The sequence below is a fragment of the Sus scrofa genome, chromosome 6 (genome assembly GCF_054392235.1).
Source record: "Sus scrofa isolate SSC_HxYL_T2T_F1_AM1 chromosome 6, Sscrofa_HxYL_maternal_Yorkshire_Landrace_v2.0, whole genome shotgun sequence".
Classification (NCBI taxonomy): Eukaryota; Metazoa; Chordata; class Mammalia; order Artiodactyla; family Suidae; genus Sus; species Sus scrofa.
In genome coordinates, this window is record NC_139388.1 from 133,866,135 (window position 1) to 133,884,437 (window position 18,303).

At 41.3% G+C, this 18,303-nt stretch overlaps 1 protein-coding gene across 3 annotated transcripts in view; it reads left to right on the top strand.

Moving 5' to 3' along the window:
* Nucleotides 1-18,303, top strand: part of UOX (urate oxidase) — a 105,775-nt gene that overhangs the window by 81,772 nt on the left and 5,700 nt on the right. For all 3 annotated transcript variants that reach the window (XM_084958672.1, XM_084958671.1, NM_214270.1), the window contains 4 exons: nucleotides 1,890-2,108; nucleotides 4,818-4,934; nucleotides 5,034-5,112; nucleotides 16,861-17,047. In XM_084958672.1, coding sequence (XP_084814798.1) covers nucleotides 1,890-2,108; nucleotides 4,818-4,934; nucleotides 5,034-5,112; nucleotides 16,861-17,047 — 602 coding nt within the window. The remainder of the gene's footprint in view (nucleotides 1-1,889; nucleotides 2,109-4,817; nucleotides 4,935-5,033; nucleotides 5,113-16,860; nucleotides 17,048-18,303) is intronic.

Consider the following 18,303-nt stretch of genomic DNA (forward strand, 5'->3'; position numbering starts at 1 on the left):
TGACATTGTTGAGTCCTGCTATGCACTGAGGATGATGGAAGATCTCAGAGACCTTTGGTCCTGAACCCTAGCCTATACCATCCGGGGGCTTCAAGCCAGCCAACTGCCTCCCTCCCCCAGGTAGAATCCCTTGTGGTTCAAGACAGAGCAGAATCTTCTTTCTGCTGTTGCTAGCAGTGCTCCCCCCTCCAAAAACTAGAGCCCTTACTCAAGGTCCCCTCTGCTGTCTCTGCTGCTACTACGTCCACAGTTGGGCCTGACACAGGCACTCTTGCTGGGGTTGACCTCACTGCACCACCACCAGGCTGAGCCAGGCCTTGCACGTTCACCAGCAACTCTACTTTTAAGGACATTTATCTCCATTTATACAAAGGGGAAAACTGAGGCTCAGAGACATCAAATTATCTGTCACAAGCCACAAAGCTATAAGTGGCAAAGCAGAACTTAGACCTGGTCAGATTTCAAAGCCACTACAACCACACAAAAGTGCCTCTTTCCCTGTCAGAATTATAGTTCTTATTAGGATCCTTTAAGTCTGCTCTTTCTCTTTTCTTACTGATACTTTTCTGGAAGATGAGTCCCCTAAAGATTGAGTCAGAAGCTCCTGAGGGGCCTAAGAGTTGTCCCTAAATATGCCCCTCCTGTGGAGGAAGCAGTGAATTTCAGACACCACAGACTCTCAGGGAATGTTCAGTAACCCACAGCAGCATGCCCTAGCTCTATGCTCAAGATTCAAGATAGCCTTCCCTACCCCACCTCCATTAAGACTATGATGATTTCTAATGTTGGCTCCCAGGGGGTCCCAGGGTGATTTTTTTATGCAGGCAGGTATTTAGTAAGCCCTTGGCCTATCTGAGTGTATTGCCTACATGCGATTAGCAGGTGAGGTTTCTTCTTTGTGACCCTCCCCGGACTCCCACTGCATGTTGTTTTTGATTTACTTTTATTTTTGCTATTTTCTTTCATTACCATTTTAATGTTAATTTTCAAACTAAATAAAATAGATTTTTTTGTCACCCTGTTCCCTTTTGCCTCTTCTCTCAAATATCAATAAATCCCAAAGACGAGTCTTATAAGAGCCTAGCAGTGGAGACGTATGTATTTGTTAGTGACTGCTCCAGCTTCAGACAGAGGTACTAATGAATCAATCACCACGCTTTTATTAAGTGTCTCTTCACTAAAAGCATAGCTTTCCTTGCAGCCAGATGGCCCTGGCTCTGCACTGCTGAAGATAGTCTGGACCCTGTCACTAATTACTCTTCTTCCTGGCAGCAAGTACAAAAAGCAATTTTCAAATTGTTTTTATTGATCACAGGGCAGTTTTTCCAGAATACTACTCTATAAAAAAAGGGGATATAGTTGTTTCCAGTTAACATGATCAAAACATTTTTATAGAGGCATGCAGTTTACATGGTAGTCAGAAGTACACAGTTTGGAGACAATAGACCTGAGGGTGAATTCTTGGCTCTCTCCTAACTAGGGAAACTCACTTAAACTCTTTGAACCTCAGTTTCTCCCTCTGCAAGATGGGAATAATATTCCCAGAGCTTATATAAGAATTAACTTAGTAGAGATTAAATAAGACAGAGTAAATAGTTTGGCTCAGGAGCCACTGTTATTATTATTGTTGCTTATCATTATCAAGAAAGCCATCTGTTTGTCCAATATATTTTCAGGTCAATCTGCTACATTTTCCTCTGTTTCTTGTGATTCCCTTTTCTCCATACAAATTCTCATTCTTCTTCAAAAGTAGGGTATAATCTTGCTTTCATGAATACTGACTCTTACCTTTCATAATTATATGATAAAATTAAGGCTTGAAGAAATTGCAGTTGACTTCTTGTTTTCATTTAGCCTTCTTCAATAAGATGACTATGTTTTCATTGCAGAATGATGAGGTAGAGTTTGTCCGAACTGGCTATGGGAAGGATATGATAAAAGTTCTCCATATTCAGCGAGATGGAAAATATCACAGCATTAAAGAGGTGGCAACTTCAGTGCAACTGACTTTGAGCTCCAAAAAAGATTACCTGCATGGAGACAATTCAGATGTCATCCCTACAGACACCATCAAGAACACAGTTAATGTCCTGGCGAAGTTCAAAGGCGTAAGTGTCGTTCTTCTTCTTGGATGCTGCCTGTCTGGATGCAGATTTCACTGTACTATAGTATGAGGAAATTATTTGCTTATATTAAGTTCCTGTACTTTTTAATCCTATTTTTACATTTATGCCATTAAAAGAATTTCCTTTTCTACTCTAAAATTCTCAGCTTTACTGAAAATCTTTTTTTCTTTTCTTTTTTTTTTTTTTTAAAGAAAGCTCATTTCTTTGTTCTTTTTTTCCCCCCCTTTTTCCCTTTTCTTGTTTCTCAACTCATTACAATATCTTTTAGGTAGAGAATCCTATTTGACAAATTTATATTTTAGCTCTTAATTAGAATTGTTAATAAATTAAGACCCTGAGATGATTTCAGAATAGAATCTTATACATTTTTATCATGCATTTATTTGAGTTGTTATTTTTTTCTTTTAGAGCGGTGCACATATATAAAAGAAATTACCATTTCTCTTGCTATTACTATAGAAGAAAGTTGAATATAGGATACATTTTGAAATCTATTTGTCCAACTTTTAGTGCCCTCCTTATTTTCCCAATTCCATGACCACTCAGTGTCTATATGTGACCCAAAAGGGTCTTGGAACTGATAGAATCTGATTTTTAAAAGCATTTCTGGAGTTCCCATCGTGGCGCAGTGGTTAACGAATCCGACTAGGAACCATGAGGTTGAGGGTTCGGTCCCTGCCCTTGCTCAGTGGGTTAACGATCCTGCGTTGCCGTGAGCTGTGGTGTAGGTTGCAGACGCGGCTCGGATCCCGCGTTGCTGTGGCTCTGGCGTAGGCCGGTGGCTACAGCTCCGATTCAACCCCTAGCCTGGGAACCTCCATATGCCGCGGGAGCGGCCCAAGAAATAGCAGCAATAACCACCACAACAACAACAACAAAAAAGACAAAAAGACAAAAAAATAAAAATAAAAAAATAAAAGCATTTCTACCTCAGGTTTCTTCAAGTGTGATTGAAGCTGTGCTAGATGATGACCCGCAAATTTCTGGGCAATTCAAGATAATTTCTTTATTTGCTAAGAAGTCTAGAAAGGCAAGAAATGTAGACTGGAAAGCTTCTTTTCTCATACTTTTACATGAAATTTTTAGCCATAATGCATGAAATGAACAAACTAATTGAAATATTATTTCTGCAAGGCCTGTCTTCACCCTGAACCTTTCTATTCCTAGTCTGAATTGCCCAGCAAGCATAGGAGAAACGCATTGCTTTCTTTAAAAAAAAAAAAATTGAAAATATGCTCCTACACTGTGCTATAGGTGAAGGCCAGGTAACATAAATTCTTATACTTTTGTACTCTGTGAGAAGTGCCAAAAAGTGAAGGAACAGACCTGAATGTTAAAAACAATTTAAATTCATTCATTGTAGATAGAGTGACCATGTAATTTCTTACCCAAACCAGGATACTTTTGAGAGTGAAAAAGGATGCTCATTAATAATTACTCTCATACAACTACAGATGTGATAAATTCATTTGAGTAATAAAAAAAAATTGCTCTCAGACAAGAGGTATAAAACAAAACTATCCTGGGGAAGCCTGTACAAATATTCTCCCTTAATTACAGGCAAAGCCATAAAGTCTGTCGACTGTACTCAGACCATAAAACATTGCCTAGAGATTAATATGAAGAATTTGTGTGAAAGCAGGGAGCTGCTTGATGAGGGTGGAGAGCTGGGGATGGTCAATAGAAGGCCTGTTTGCAAGGCAAGGAAGCTGAAGAGATCCTTCAGTAACATTTTTCCATGGGAAACTGGGAGGTCTCTTTGCCAGCCTCATAAAGGGAGCAGAGTGTTTTGGAGTATACTGCAGTACTTTAGCTGGCACAGGTGATGGCTGAGCTCACGGTGAGGAGGATCTGAAGGTTGTTACTTTCTGCTCATCCATCAATAGACACATCTTTTTCTGCAAACAGGTTTATTTATTTATTTATTTAGGGCCACACCTGCAGCACATGGAAGTTCCCGGGTTAGAGGCTGAATCAGAGCTGTCGCTGCCAGCCTATGACACAGCCACGGCAACGCTGGATCCAAGCTATCTGCGACCTATGCAGCAGCTTGGGGCAACGCTGGATCCTTAACCTACTGAATGAGGCCATGGATTGAACCCACATCCTCATGGATACTAATCGGGTTCTTACCCTCCTGAGCCACAGGGAAGTCCATATTTTAAAAGAGAATAGGGAGTTCCCGTCGTGGCGCAGTGGTTAACGAATCCGACTAGGAACCATGAGGTTGCGGGTTCGGTCCCTGCCCTTGCTCAGTGGGTTAACAATCCGGCGTTGCCGTGAGCTGTGGTGTAGGTTGCAGACGCGGCTCGGATCCCGCGTTGCTGTGGCTCTGACGTAGGCCGGTGGCTACAGCTCCGATTCAACCCCTAGCCTGGGAACTTCCATATGCCGCGGGAGCGGCCCAAGAAATAGCAACAACAACAACAACAACAAAAAAAAAGACAAAAAAAAATAAATAAATAAAAATAAAAGAGAATAGTTGCACCTGGTGATGGTAGTCTGTCACACTTAAGATTCCTTGTGAAAAAAATGGAATAAGGACCAATTCATCTCAAAGATTCTTTCTAATTCTTTGTTTCTCTGATTCTAAAATACACTTGATCAGGAAGGAGAGCCCTATGGGTATTTGAAAATGATTTTTAAGTGGGTCAAGTATTTCTGGCCACTAGCATTTGTTTCTTTTTACAGATCAAAAGCATAGAAACTTTTGCTGTGACTATCTGTGAGCATTTCCTTTCTTCCTTCAAGCATGTCATCAGAGCTCAAGTCTATGTGGAAGAAGTTCCTTGGAAGCGTTTTGAAAAGGTTACCTCACTTATTTGTGCTTTCAGATTAATTAAAGAAATTGGCTTTGTGACATATGCTGAAATTTTACTGGGAATAATTTTTTTTTCTAATTTTCAGAATGGAGTTAAGCATGTCCATGCATTTATTTATACTCCTACTGGAACGCACTTCTGTGAGGTTGAACAGATAAGGAATGGTGAGAAAATGTTTTTCAAGTTTTGATTCTGCAATAGCAATTTCAGGCTTTTTTTTTTCCCCATCTAAACAATTCTGTTTATTAACACTGAGGAAGACTATAGAGAATTTTGATGTCTTTTAAATATGAGTTTGGAATGAGCATTGTGACCTTGGATTACATTAAAGAACTATTTACTTTTTATCTCAAAGATAAAAAATTGAAATAATACCCTTTGCAACAAATTTGGGATTTGAGGGGGATAGATCGTTTTTATTGCCTGATGTTGAGGAGGCAATAGCTGGTCAGGAGGGGAGACCCTACTGACAAAAGATCAAATCTCTGAGTTTTCTGACCAGTACTTTTTGTATCATACCATGCTATGATTATAATAACCTTTATAGGAAAACCTAATAAATAACAATCACATTTCCTTGAAACTTTGTCATAATAAAAAACCACTGATATTATTATAATTATGATAAAATTAACCTCATTTACAAAAGCAGTGACAATTATATAATTCTTTGTATTTACCAGGAAATCTAAAAATTAACTATGGGAGTTCCCATTGTGGCTCAGTGGAAACAAATCTGACTAGTATCCATGAGAATGCAGGTTCAGTCCCTGGCCCTGCTCAGTGGATTAAGGATCCAGCTTTGCTGAGAGCTGTGGTGTAGGTCACAGACATGGCTCAGATCCTGCGTTGTTGTGGCTGTGGTGTAGACTTGTGGCTGTAGCTCTGATTTGATCCCTAGCCTGGGAACTTCATATGCTGTAGATGCAGCCTTAAAAAGCAAAAATAAATAAATAATATAAAATTAACAAAAATTAAAATTAACTATGGAACATAATTACAGTAAAGACCTTATTAGTACTGATGATTGAACTTAGCAAATTTAAAACTCCTGAAGCTTGTCTTCCATTGATTTGTTGAGGTTGGCAGAGCTCAGTAATTAGCTAAGAATGAGATAAATAGACCTCTAAGAACCATGGCTCCAGCAAGGTGGAAATGTCTCTATCCTAATAAAAAATAAACTTCACTAATCATCATAAATTGAGAGTGTGGGGAGTTCCCTTCATGGCTCAGTGGTTAATGAACCCAGCTAGGATCAATGAGGATTCGGGTTTGATCCCTGGCCCTGCTCAGTGGGTTAAGGATCAGGCATTGCCGTGAGCTGTGGTGCAGATTGCAGATGCAGGTCAGATCCTGCGTTGCTTTGGCGTAGGGCGGCAGCTGTAGCTCCGATTCGACCCCTAGCCTGGGAACTTATATATGCCGCAGGTACAACCCTAAAAAGCAAGGGAAAAAAAAAAGAAAGAAAGAAAGAGAGAAAAATAAATAAATTGAGAGTGTGGACTCTGAACTTTTCACTTTCTGTTTTTCTTTCCTTTTTCTCTTTTTCTCCTCTCCTTCCTTTTCCTGCTTGTTTCTTTCATTTCATTTCATTTAATTTCTATATATATCTCCTTCTTTCTTCTCTAGCCTCCCTTCGGTAAGAGTTGGAGGTGGCATCTCATAAACACCAGAAATATTAAAGAGTTAATAAAGTATAAGTCCCTTTCATGCCTATAGGCTAAAGCCTTCTTTTAGAAAGTCCCAGTGTTTCAGCAATCATTTAATATTTTTTCACTATCTGTATTAACTTCTATATATAGCCAGGGCCTTATCAGTGTTTGATTAACAGTTATGAAATTATTATTATAATAAAGGAGACTGAATAACTAGTTAAGTTGGAAAGATAATGATTTTTGCAATCCCCCAAATGTGTAGTCATATGGTATATTAACTTGTTGACTGAGCTGTTAATTAAAATGTAACTTCCTTTCTTTCCTGCCTTCTTTCTTGTCTTATGTTATGTGACTGCAGAGGAGAGAGAGAAGGAAAGGTTTCCTGATCCCCCAGGCCAGTGTTTTCCTACCCAAACCACACTGACTATTCCCATAAAATTATAAGCACTGTTCACTGGCACTTCCCAGCAAAATATAATTCAAGCTACATGCGTAATTTTAAAATTTTCTAGTAATCACGTTAGAAAAATAAAAAGAAATGAATTTTAATAATATATTTTATTTACCCAATTATATCTAAAATACCACTTAGGTACATGATACATATACAAATTATTAATGAAATATTTAACATTATTTTTTAAAAATTAAGTATTTGATATTCTGTGTGGTTTTTTTTTTTTTGGTTTTGTTTTGTTTTTGTTTTTTTGTCTTTTCTAGGGCCACACCACGGCATGTGGAGGTTCCCAGGCTAGGGGTCTAATTGGAGCTGTAGCTGCCGGCCTACACCACAGCCACAGCCACACAGGATCTGAGCCACATCTTTGACTTACACCATAGCTCATGGCAACACTGGATCCTTAATCCATTGAGTGAGGCCAGGGATCAAACCTGAAACCTCATGGTTCCTAGTCGGATTCGTTAACCACTGAGCCACAACGGGAACTTCTCCATGTGTATTTTATATCTACAGGACATATAAATTTTTTTTTTGTTTCTTTGTTTGTTTGTTTTTTCCTCTTTATAGGGCCACACCTGAGGCATATGGAAGTTCCCAGGCTATGGGTTGAATCAGAGCTGCAGCTGCTGGCCTATGCCACAGCCACAGCTATGCAAGATCCAAGCTGCATCTGCAGTCTGCACCACAGCTCATGGCAATGCCAGATCCTTAACCCACTGAGCGAGGCCAGGGATCAACCGTCATCCTCATGGATACTAGTCTGGTTCTTCACCCCTGAACCATGACAGGAACTCCAGGACATCTAAATTCTCATTTATCATATTCCAAGGGCTTAATAGCCACATGTGGCTAGTGGCCATCATATTGGCTAGCACAGTTCTAAACCATTTTGAGTGATTTTTACAATACTTAGCATGTTCCTCATTCATTCCACTTTTAATTATGTAAAATAACAGCAGGGGCTAGAACTAGATTTGAAGAGAATTAACTAAAAAATGAGACCCCGTATGAAATATATGTATGTCCATTATTGAAATATTATTTATTCAACAATGATTTTGAGGACTTGTTATGTATAAAGGGGGGGTCAATTCAGAGGTAAATAAGACATTCCTTGGCCCTAGTGAGTTCACAGTAGGTATATAATAGGAGATAGATGTAAATAGATTTATTGTAATATTAGGGGCTAAAGACCACTATGAAGGAATTAAAGTTATGTCATGGGGGCAAAGAGGTACAGGAAACTAATTCTTCCTTCGGCAGCCTGAAAAGCTTGATGGGGGAGGAGGGAATATTTCAAGTGACTCGAAAAGTGATTCAGAATGTTCTGGGCAGAGAAAGGGGAAAGAGCATTATAGACAGAAGAAACAATGCATATCATTAGGAGTCATGAAGGAGTGGAAGAGGTGAAGCTAAAATATTCTGAACACCTGCATTCTGCCTTCCTAGGCAAGTAATTTTAGTGTTGCAAGGGAAAGTAATTGAGGACTTGTTGAAGGCTCCAGTTTTTAGAATATAAGGCATGAAGGTGAAGAGATTGGTTTGGGCCTCATGTACCATACTAACAAAATTGGTGGATCTTGAGGCAGTTGTGCATGGTAGTTAAGCCCATAGGTCTTGGAATTAGACTAAACTGTTTTTTAATTTGAACTCCACTACTTAATAACTTTGTGACTAATCAAGTTACATACACCATTTCATTTGTAGATGAGGATACCATTGTCTACCTCAACAGTTATGCAGAGAATTAAAGGAGAAAAATGTTAATGGAAAGCATTTAGCACATTACCTGGTACATAAGGTGCAGTCCTTGAGAAGTAGCTTAGATTCAGGGAAGGTCTTCATGTGTATATGTGGACTGTTTAGCAGTCTTGACCAAGGTTATGGTGAACTGGCTGGAAAAACAAGCAGTAGTAAGACATTTGAAGACATGCTGCAGAGATGAAGAAATGATGGGAGTCTAAACTAAGGCAGTAAAATAGAAATGGAGACACAGCAGAGTTGGGGGAGGGGCATTACATGCGGCATTTCTTACTTAATAGGTCCAAGTGGTTGTGTAGGGCAGTTAGAAGGAGGGGTTAAATTTACCCTAAAGTTGAGGGCCTGCTGGTGTAGACTAAGAATAATATACACAGAGAGGAAGTTTCCAGGGAAAGCTGGTGAGTTTGGGAATAAGGGATAGATTTGGAGGTTGATGGTTGGTAAAACTATGGGGAAGAAGGAACAACCCAGAAAAACATATAAAGTGAGACGAAGAAAGATGAGAGAGCCCCAGGGAAAATCCTCAATTTAAGACAGAAGACTGGTCAGAGAGACAGGAGAATTGGAGACAGTGGTGTCAAGGATGCAAAAGAAAAATCATTTCAAGAAATGAGGGATAGCTGGAGTTCCCCGTCGTGGCTCAGCAGAAACAAATCTGACTAGCATCCATGAGGATGTAGGTTCGATCCCTGGCCTTGCTCAGTGGATTAAGGATCCGGCCTTGCCGTGAGCTGTGGTGCAGGTCGCAGACGTGGCTCGGATCCTGAGTTGCTGTGGCTGTGGTGTAGGCTGGCAGCTGAAGCAATCCCTAGCCTGGGAACCTCCATGTACTGAGGGTGCGGCCCTAAAAAGACAAAAAAAAAAAAAAAATGAGGGCAACAGAATGCATAATAAGTAGACATATATAGTGGCTCCACACAGGAGGTTTATTGATTTTTGTAAAACTCCAGTTCAGTGTTTGTGTTGGGAGAAGGCTCTGGTCCATGAAGTTACTCAGGAATTAGGTTGATGCAACCAGACATTCTTAAAAAACCTACTTTTGGGATCACCTTCAGAGTAGATGCCCACACCAGATAACCAGGGAAGAAAGAGGTTGGAGGAGAAAAAGGAAGAGGCAAAATCCTTTAACCATAACTCGAGGTCTGAGAGTAGCACAGAGCACACCCCTGAAGAGGACCCAATCACACAGCCACACCTAACTGCAAGGGAGGCCAGGAAGTGGAGTCCAGCCAGGGATCCAGGAGAAAGAGGAGCTGCCAGCGCTCTCTGCCGCAGGAGGGTTAAGGAGTTTGGTTTAAAACAAGACTGAAGGGAGTGTGCGGTTTGGCAAATCATCATCATTGATGACCTCCCTCCACAAGCATATTTAGCAGAGCTCTGGAGGTGGAAGCAGAGTGGCCAAATATAGGGCTCAGCTGATCACAGGAAGAAGACAAGCAGGCTCTTCACACCCTTGTTCTTTCCAGGAATTACCAGGAGCTGTCAGCAGCCTGAATTCCAGTCACCTGGCTGCTGCAGGGTGGGAAAACTCATCATGAGAATCAGGCCAAAGCTGCTGCTTTCTGCAGAAAGCTTCGGGGTGTTGCAGTTACTGTGGCGGTGTTCCCAGAGCTCCAGTTTGACTCGTCTAGAGTCCAGCACCACCACCACCCCCTACTCCCATAGCATGCAGGGCTGGCAAGAATCTAGCATGGAGGCATCTGCTGCCTTGGGTGTGTGCGCTGCGTGTGCACATGTTCTTGAGCATATCTTCCTGTGGTGTCTATGTGAAGATGACATTCATACTCTAGCCCTCTGTGGAAAGTAGGGATCTATGCTTTTTTTTTTTTTTGTAACAACACTTAATTCTTAACATGCTTATTATCTAAGAGCTAAAATTGTAGATATTGTGAGGTGAGTCCGTATACAATCATTGTCATAAGAAATGCCCTTGCATAGGCTTAACTGAAGAAAATAATCATTATCTTATACACACACACACCCCCAATTCACATGCTGAAGGCAGTTGTTACAAACCTCTAAGTAGGTAAATAGGGCTTTTGGTGGGGGCTGGCTAGAACAATGAGAATTCTATCCTCTCAAATACATGTACTTAATCACACATTCAGCTTGCAACTTCCCCCAGCGGGATATGTAACTAGGTTTCTCCTGTGGACTGGATTCATTCTTATCAATTGAACAAACATTTATAGAAGAAATTCTACTGAATCTCAAGCACCCATTTTAGGCCGTGAGAATTACTGTAAAACTCCCATTACACTATTTTTTTCCTAGTATATCTTTTAAAGCTATACCATTAAGTATCCTTGTAGCTGTTTCCAGGTCTGCTTGTTCCATGAGAGAATCTGGGAGAGAGAGAGAAATTTTTTCACCAAAGAGATGAGGGCTGTTGTTATGTTTTGATTTCCCCAGCTCTAGGAGGAGAACTTGGCCCTGCATGTGTGGTACAGGCTGCTGGTGTAGGTGTTATAGGGAACCTTGATCTTCCAAACTTTTTCGGTCATGTGTCTTTGTGACCTACAAGCTTAGTCAAGCCTAGAAGTCATTGGGAAGGTTGAGTCAGTAATTTAAAGGAATTGGACTTAAGCAGAACATTCCCCCAACACACACACACACACACACACACACACACACATAATTTGAATTATAATTCACAATTCTTTAAGCATTAAATTTATTCCAATCTGACACTCATTATAAAAATTCAATTGAAGCATAGCCAAATAGAGAAATGGAAGAGAGAGATTTTGAAGAAGAGATACTATCTTCTAGTGGTGAAAAAAAAGTCTGTTGACATGGAGACTAGTAGGGGTAGGAGGATGGTTGTAAGGAAGGGGTTGATGATGCTGAAATCCTGGAGGAGAAGAGATTTAAGAGGTGTCAAGCAGGGCAGACAGATAAATGAGAAGGGAAAGGGAAAGACTCAGGACGGAGATAGCCACTGCCAAAACAGCTGCTTATGAGCTTTTGATATCAACACTAAAGCCCTCTTCAGTTATTCCAAAAGAAAAGCTCCTGGCAAGCCCAAGATCTTTTAAAATCATCTTGAGCATCACCTAGTTGTACAAAAGCCCAGTTAACTCCCTGCCATATGGATGACATCATCTCTTCCCAGCCAGAATTGCACAGAGGGAGATTTCACTAGGACTCTCAAAAGCAAATGATATTTAATTGATCTTCACTTTTTTCTAGCGCTTTACAAGTGAGGTTTTCTACTAGAATGATTTAATATAGTTTTAAAATATCCTTTTAGCTATTTGTGTCCTTGTTGGAGGTGCTAAATGTGGAAGCAATTAGCCTCTTTGTGACAGGATTTTTTTCTTGGCTCAGTAAAGCTTTGTGCTTTGTGACACCTGATGCGTAGGTAAGGAATCAGGCTTATTTTCTGTTAATTCGCAGTGCATTTCTTTCCCTGAGAGAGCTAAAGGGGTAGGATGTATGCTTCTCTGAGAGATAAACCACAATCTGTTAAGTGTGTAGGAGGACCCAAAAAGCTAGAAAAGATTATGTTCTAGCAAACGTAAAATCTTCCTTTTGGATTACTCAATAACCATGTCATAAAGGCAAAAAAGAGCTAGCTGATTAGATGGTTTCCTGGGAAGTAACCTAGAAAAGGACAGTCTTTTTGGTTGAATTACTTCTTGTTAGTCTAAAGTAGATTTTTTTTAGAGCGTGTGAGGTATCGTATATTCAGTTGATGGGTCCATGAATTTGAAAGCCTCAGGTTCCTACCACTGTTCAGGAAGTTGGGGCACTGCCAATGGAGAAGATAAAATAGGCTCCCAGATTTCATCCAGAGTGTCCAATGTGTGCCAAGAAAATTTATTTTTTCACATTCAGAGAGAATAGATTTTTGTTGTTGTTGTGCATAGAATGATGAACACAGTGGAGGAGACAGTTTGTGTTTTGCCTAAACTGTGGCAGTAGTGAATTGTCTTTGAGAACGTGAGATGTTTAATTCTGTGTGAAACTGAGGCCAGACGACATTAGAAAATTCAGCTGTTTTCTCCATTTCCAGATTTCAGCAAGAAAGTAGATTTGTCTAGGAGACTGACAGTCCCTGAAGGTCAGTAAATCTCATTCAGGTCTGGAGGTGGATAGGGATGGCATGTCCAAAGTAGTTTTCCAAACCCAATGAGCCTTTGTGAAACATGGGAAATATTTACAAGTGGTTGAAGTCAGTAAGAAAAAGTCAATTATGCAAAAATCATAATTTTATTAAGTCCTTTTTATTGTGGGTTTTGTTTGTTTTGTTTTGTTTTTTCTTTTTAGGAACCCCGGCATATGGAGGTTCCCAGGATGGGGTCAAATCGGAGGTGTAGCCGCTGGCCTACACCACAGCCACAGCAACACTAGATCTGAGCTGTGTCTGTGACCCATACCACGGTTCATGGCAATGCCAGATCCATATCCCACTGAGGGAGCCCAGGGATTGAACCTACATCCTCATGGATGCCAATCAGATTTGTTTCCTCTGAGCCACAATGGGAATTCCTTTATTATGTATTATCTTAGATATCTATCCACTCTAGGAAATAGTTACAATTTTCATCTCCTAGCACATCAGGGTAGAGAGAGGTTAAGTAACTTTCTCAGGGAAATTTTCTCTCATAAATAGGGGAGGAGAGACATGGGGAACACTGAGATTGAATTCAAGGAATCTGAGTCCCAAGACTGTGGACTCAACCACATGCAATACTGCGTCCAGAAATCCTTTTATGGTTGAGACCATTGGAGGAGCCAAAGTCTGGTTGGCTTACATGGATGCTGGTGATCAAGGCCAGCTATTTAGGAAAAGTAGAAATAAAGTTTGCCTTTAGTTTCCTTCTTCCTCTCTTTATCCCCCTTCAAATGTTCCCACTATTTGTTCTAACTGCATCTTACTGCAAATCCAAGTTTTTTATCTGTAGGATTTTTTTTCCTGGAAGGTATTACTATTGGAAATAAATTATGATAGCAGTTTATAAAGTCTTAAGGAGTCACTCCTTTAAGGGGTCTTTGTATTTCAATAGGAAATTTTTTTTTTTGTCTTTTTGTCTTTTCTAGGGCCACACCAGCAGCATATGAAGGTTCCCAGGCTAGGGGTCTAATCGGAGCTGTAGCTGCCAGCCTACCCCATAGCCATAGCAATGCAGGATCTGAGCTGCATCTGTGACCTACACCACAGCTCGTGGCAATGATGGATCCTTAACCCACTGAGCGAGGCCAGGGATCGAACCCGAAACCTCATGGTTCCTCGTCGGATTCGTTAACCACTGAGCCACGACAGGAACTCCAATAGGGAATTTTTAAATAATAAAATGTTTTCACATCGCGTGGGGCCATTTGTAAAAGTGATGCTTCAGTCATCATTTTGAGCCAGTGGAGATGTTATTTTTCCTGCTGGATGCTCTAAAACCCTTAAAGTAACATTGTGGAATGGAGGTGACAACTTCCTTATCTTTTGAAAAGTCCTAATCTAGTACAGAAATGAAGAGAGAGAGTAAAAGCAAGAACAAAACATGAGGATGGGGAGTGATCTAAAAAGGGGGGAGACAAGCATGAAATCTCATAATGGGTGATGAGTTCAAACTCCACATCTGCCAGAGTCTAGCCCAGTACAGAACCTGTGCTGACAGTCAGGACGCTCTCAGCCAGCGCTGATGCCCTCCCCCTTCCCCCTGCCACTGCGAGAGTTAAGGGGAGGAGGCTGATCAGGAAGGGACATGATAAAGATTGATGGAGGGGAAGTGTCTAGAAGGAAGAGACTAAGTTGTGAGGCTAAGTTGTTAACGTGAATTAATTGTGTTGCACCCACTCGTTTAGCATACATTTATCGATTGCTCTGCAGTTCTCCTGTGTCTGAGACTTAAACTCACTCGGACGAGCTCTGCACTGTAGCAGAAATGCCGATTTTGCAGAATCATGTCTTTATATACTTAGAAGCTAATAAACCCAGCCAACTTAAGGCATTAAGTCATTGCTGGTACTTTCTCTTGATCCTTCTTTGGATAGAGCTGCCAAAGAGAACTTCAGAATGTTAAACAAATACCTATTCTTTCTTACCACATTACCCTAGAACACTCTGACCAGAACACCTTATTTAATCAGTACATATTTAATCAGCAGATCTACCACAACCATGGCCATTGCTGTCTCTGGTAGGTATACACATGTGGCTGGGAAAATATCAAGGCATAGTCATTATTTACCTACTTCTGAAACTCCACAGCTCTTAAATTAACCACAGCAATTGAAACCACACCAGTGATGTAAACCATTGGATTATTAAGATCTGCCTTGGATTTTAGTTGAGGATTGTGGGTTACATTCTTTTTTTAAATTTTATTATAGTTGATTTACAATGTTCTGTCAGTTTCTGCTGTATAGCAAGTTGACCCAGTTACACATATATATGTGTACACACACACACACACATATATGTAAACATTCTTTTTTTTTCACATTATCTTCCATCATGTTCCATCACAGGTGATTAGATATAGTTCCTTGGGCTACACAGCAGAATCTCATTGCTTATCCATTCCAAATACAATAGTTTGCCTCTACTATCTGTGGGTTACATTCGTGTTCTCCAACTAAGATTGTGTACAACATAGTGAAGTCTGATGCCTTCAATCTGCCTTTTGAAGATTAAGCAGGTTAAAAAGGATATATATTAGTCTGGTCTAATTTCAGGACTGAAAAGAGGTGGCCTTAATCATCCTGTCTTGACTATACTATTGGGGGTTTGTACCCAATTCCCCTTGAGTATCCTGTTCTTACCAGCCTCTACATAAAACTAAGGCTATGGTGATGTTAATTCCCAAATTTCCCTGGCCTTGTAGCTCTCTCATTACAAAGCTACTGTGACTCCCCAGCCAAACTCTTCCATTTTCTCCCAGCCTGGAGGGCTGTTTCACAGAGGCTCAAGGATAAGTTTGCACCCATTGGTACAATTGCTGCCTTATTGGCTCTGCCCAGAATTTGCTCTGCCAGTCACCACTGCTCCTTGGAAAGAAGGCTGCTCTCCACAGACCTTGTGTCCTAGCCTTCCCAGTGTGTTACCTGGCGCCATGTCCTAGAGCTACAGTGTGTTCCACATAAAAAAAGAAAGTGCTGGAGCTACAGTGTGTTCCACATAAAAAAAAGAAAGAGAGAATCTTGCCCTCCCATACTCTGTACTCCACCTGTCACCTGGGCCCTGAGCCAGAACCACCTGGCACAAGGAAGCAACTCTTTCAGGTTACACCCATCTCCCCTCCACCTCCCCAGTGCACCTCATGGGGGGATGTCAGAGACTGCAGGGGAGCCATGTCCTCTCCTCCATTGTTTTCAGAACTGCTCTCTCTCCCCCAGGCCCTCATGATCCAATGTGCCCCTTCTTAGTTCAACCAAAACACGGATCCTTTTCGGGTATCCACGTAGGCAATCTATACCTCATGGGTCACTGGCCTCATCTTCCCAGTCTCCATTTAGGCTCATCCAGGCCTCCGCTATTACCCATCTATGAAACTGTCTGGTTTTGCTGAGTTCACAAACATAAGAGAACTGAGGGTCTGGTGGTGATCGAAGCCATCAGCAGTGTAGACAATCCACACGAGGACTACCCCTAGTAAAGGGCATCACAGCGGTGGACATAGGAACTGTTTTTGAGGAGTGCATTATTAACTCATTCCAGTGTGATTGCCTGCCGAATGAGATGGAGCTCAAAATGTGGAAGGTAGTTTGGCTTAGAAGACACTCCTACACATAATTGAGAAAAGGCATTTGTTCCAGTGGACTTCAACACAGCATGGAGGTTTCATTTCTGACCCTCAGTTTTCCTAGGGTAGGAGAAAGGCAGGGAGTTGTGGAATTAGGTAGAGGGGAAATGCACACCATCTTCACCACTTGGACTTCAGAGAAGACGGGGAAACAGAAAACATGAGCAGTGATGGAGCTTTTTGAGCAAACAGTGTGCCGTGTTTTAATGACCAGCATGCTCAGGGCTAGGCAGGAAGAAGCCACTGTTTCCTTTATGACCTCCTTCCCTCTTACCTTTTGACTGAAAACAGGACCTCCAGTCATTCATTCTGGAATCAAAGACCTAAAAGTCTTGAAAACAACCCAGTCTGGCTTTGAAGGATTCATCAAGGACCAGTTCACCACCCTCCCTGAGGTGAAGGACCGGTGCTTTGCCACCCAAGTGTACTGCAAATGGCGCTACCACCAGGGCAGAGATGTGGACTTTGAGGCCACCTGGTATGGTATGAATGAGTGCTAGGGCCTGGCTCTGGTGCCAGTAGTGTCTGCCCTTTTTCCCAGGAGCCCAGAGCTCATGGGGTCTTCCAGCCTTCCCAGAATAAGTCCTTTCTGATGGATAACAGAAAGAACACTGCTTGCTCTTTGAATTGGTAAATCTGCACTTGTATCTCAGATGCTACAATGACCTTGATTGGATTACCTGAATTCCCTGACCCTCTGCTTTTTAATTGACTGAAACAGTAATACTCAAACATGCTTGTATATCAGAGTCACCTGGAAGGTTTGTTCTACTGCAGTTCCCTTAGCTCACCCCCAGAGGCTCTGACTCTGTGGCTTGGAATGGGGCATGAGAACTTGGATTTCTAACAAACTCCCAGGTGATACTCATGCTGCTGGACCGGGGACCACCCCTTAAGAACCAGTGGATCAAATGAGGATAATGGTATTTGGCTTTGCTACTTCACAGCAGATGCAGAGAGAGCTAAACCAGGCAAACCGACTCATCCCAGTCTGCCAAGGGCTTTCCCAGTTTAAACATTGCAAGGCCCATGTTCCAGGAACCCCCCTGGTCCCAGGCAAACTGGGGCAGTTGGCCACCCTAGGCTAAACTCAACAAGAGATGACAGTTAGAGAAGTACTTAATAAATGATAAATGCTTTAAAACTATGACTCTTACTTTAACATCCTTGACAAGCAGTGATTACTTTTAACATCCTTGACAAGCTTTGAATTCCCAGAGTTTGCTTTTTGACCAACTATTTCATTCCTTTGCTGAAGCTCTAATTGTTAGAAATTTCTACCCTGTGATGAGCTGGAATCTCCCCCCTGGTAGCTTCTTCCACTGGTAGAGTTTTTCTCTGCTTCTTTTATTATGTGATAGGTTGGAAATGCTTGAAGAGAAACTCATCTCGATCTTTTTTCCACCCATTTTCAAGTGTTCCCTATGGGCAGCAGTCTGGTGTATTCATGTTGAAAAGAGCATGAAATTGAGCCATTCAGGGTACCAGTTAGGCCTCCCACTAAAGAGAGGGACTTGGAGTGGATCATTTAACTTTTAAGCTGAGAATCCTCGTCTCTAACTTGGGGATAAATAATAGCACCTGTGGCAGGTACATTGAGAGAATTTAATGAAGTAATCACATAAAATACTGAGCACAGAGCCTGGCACAGTAAAACCCCTGGAATTGCAGCAATTTATGGAACTGGCCCAGCTGAGCAGTAGGGAGGTTAGAGTACTAGGTGGTCCTCTTCAT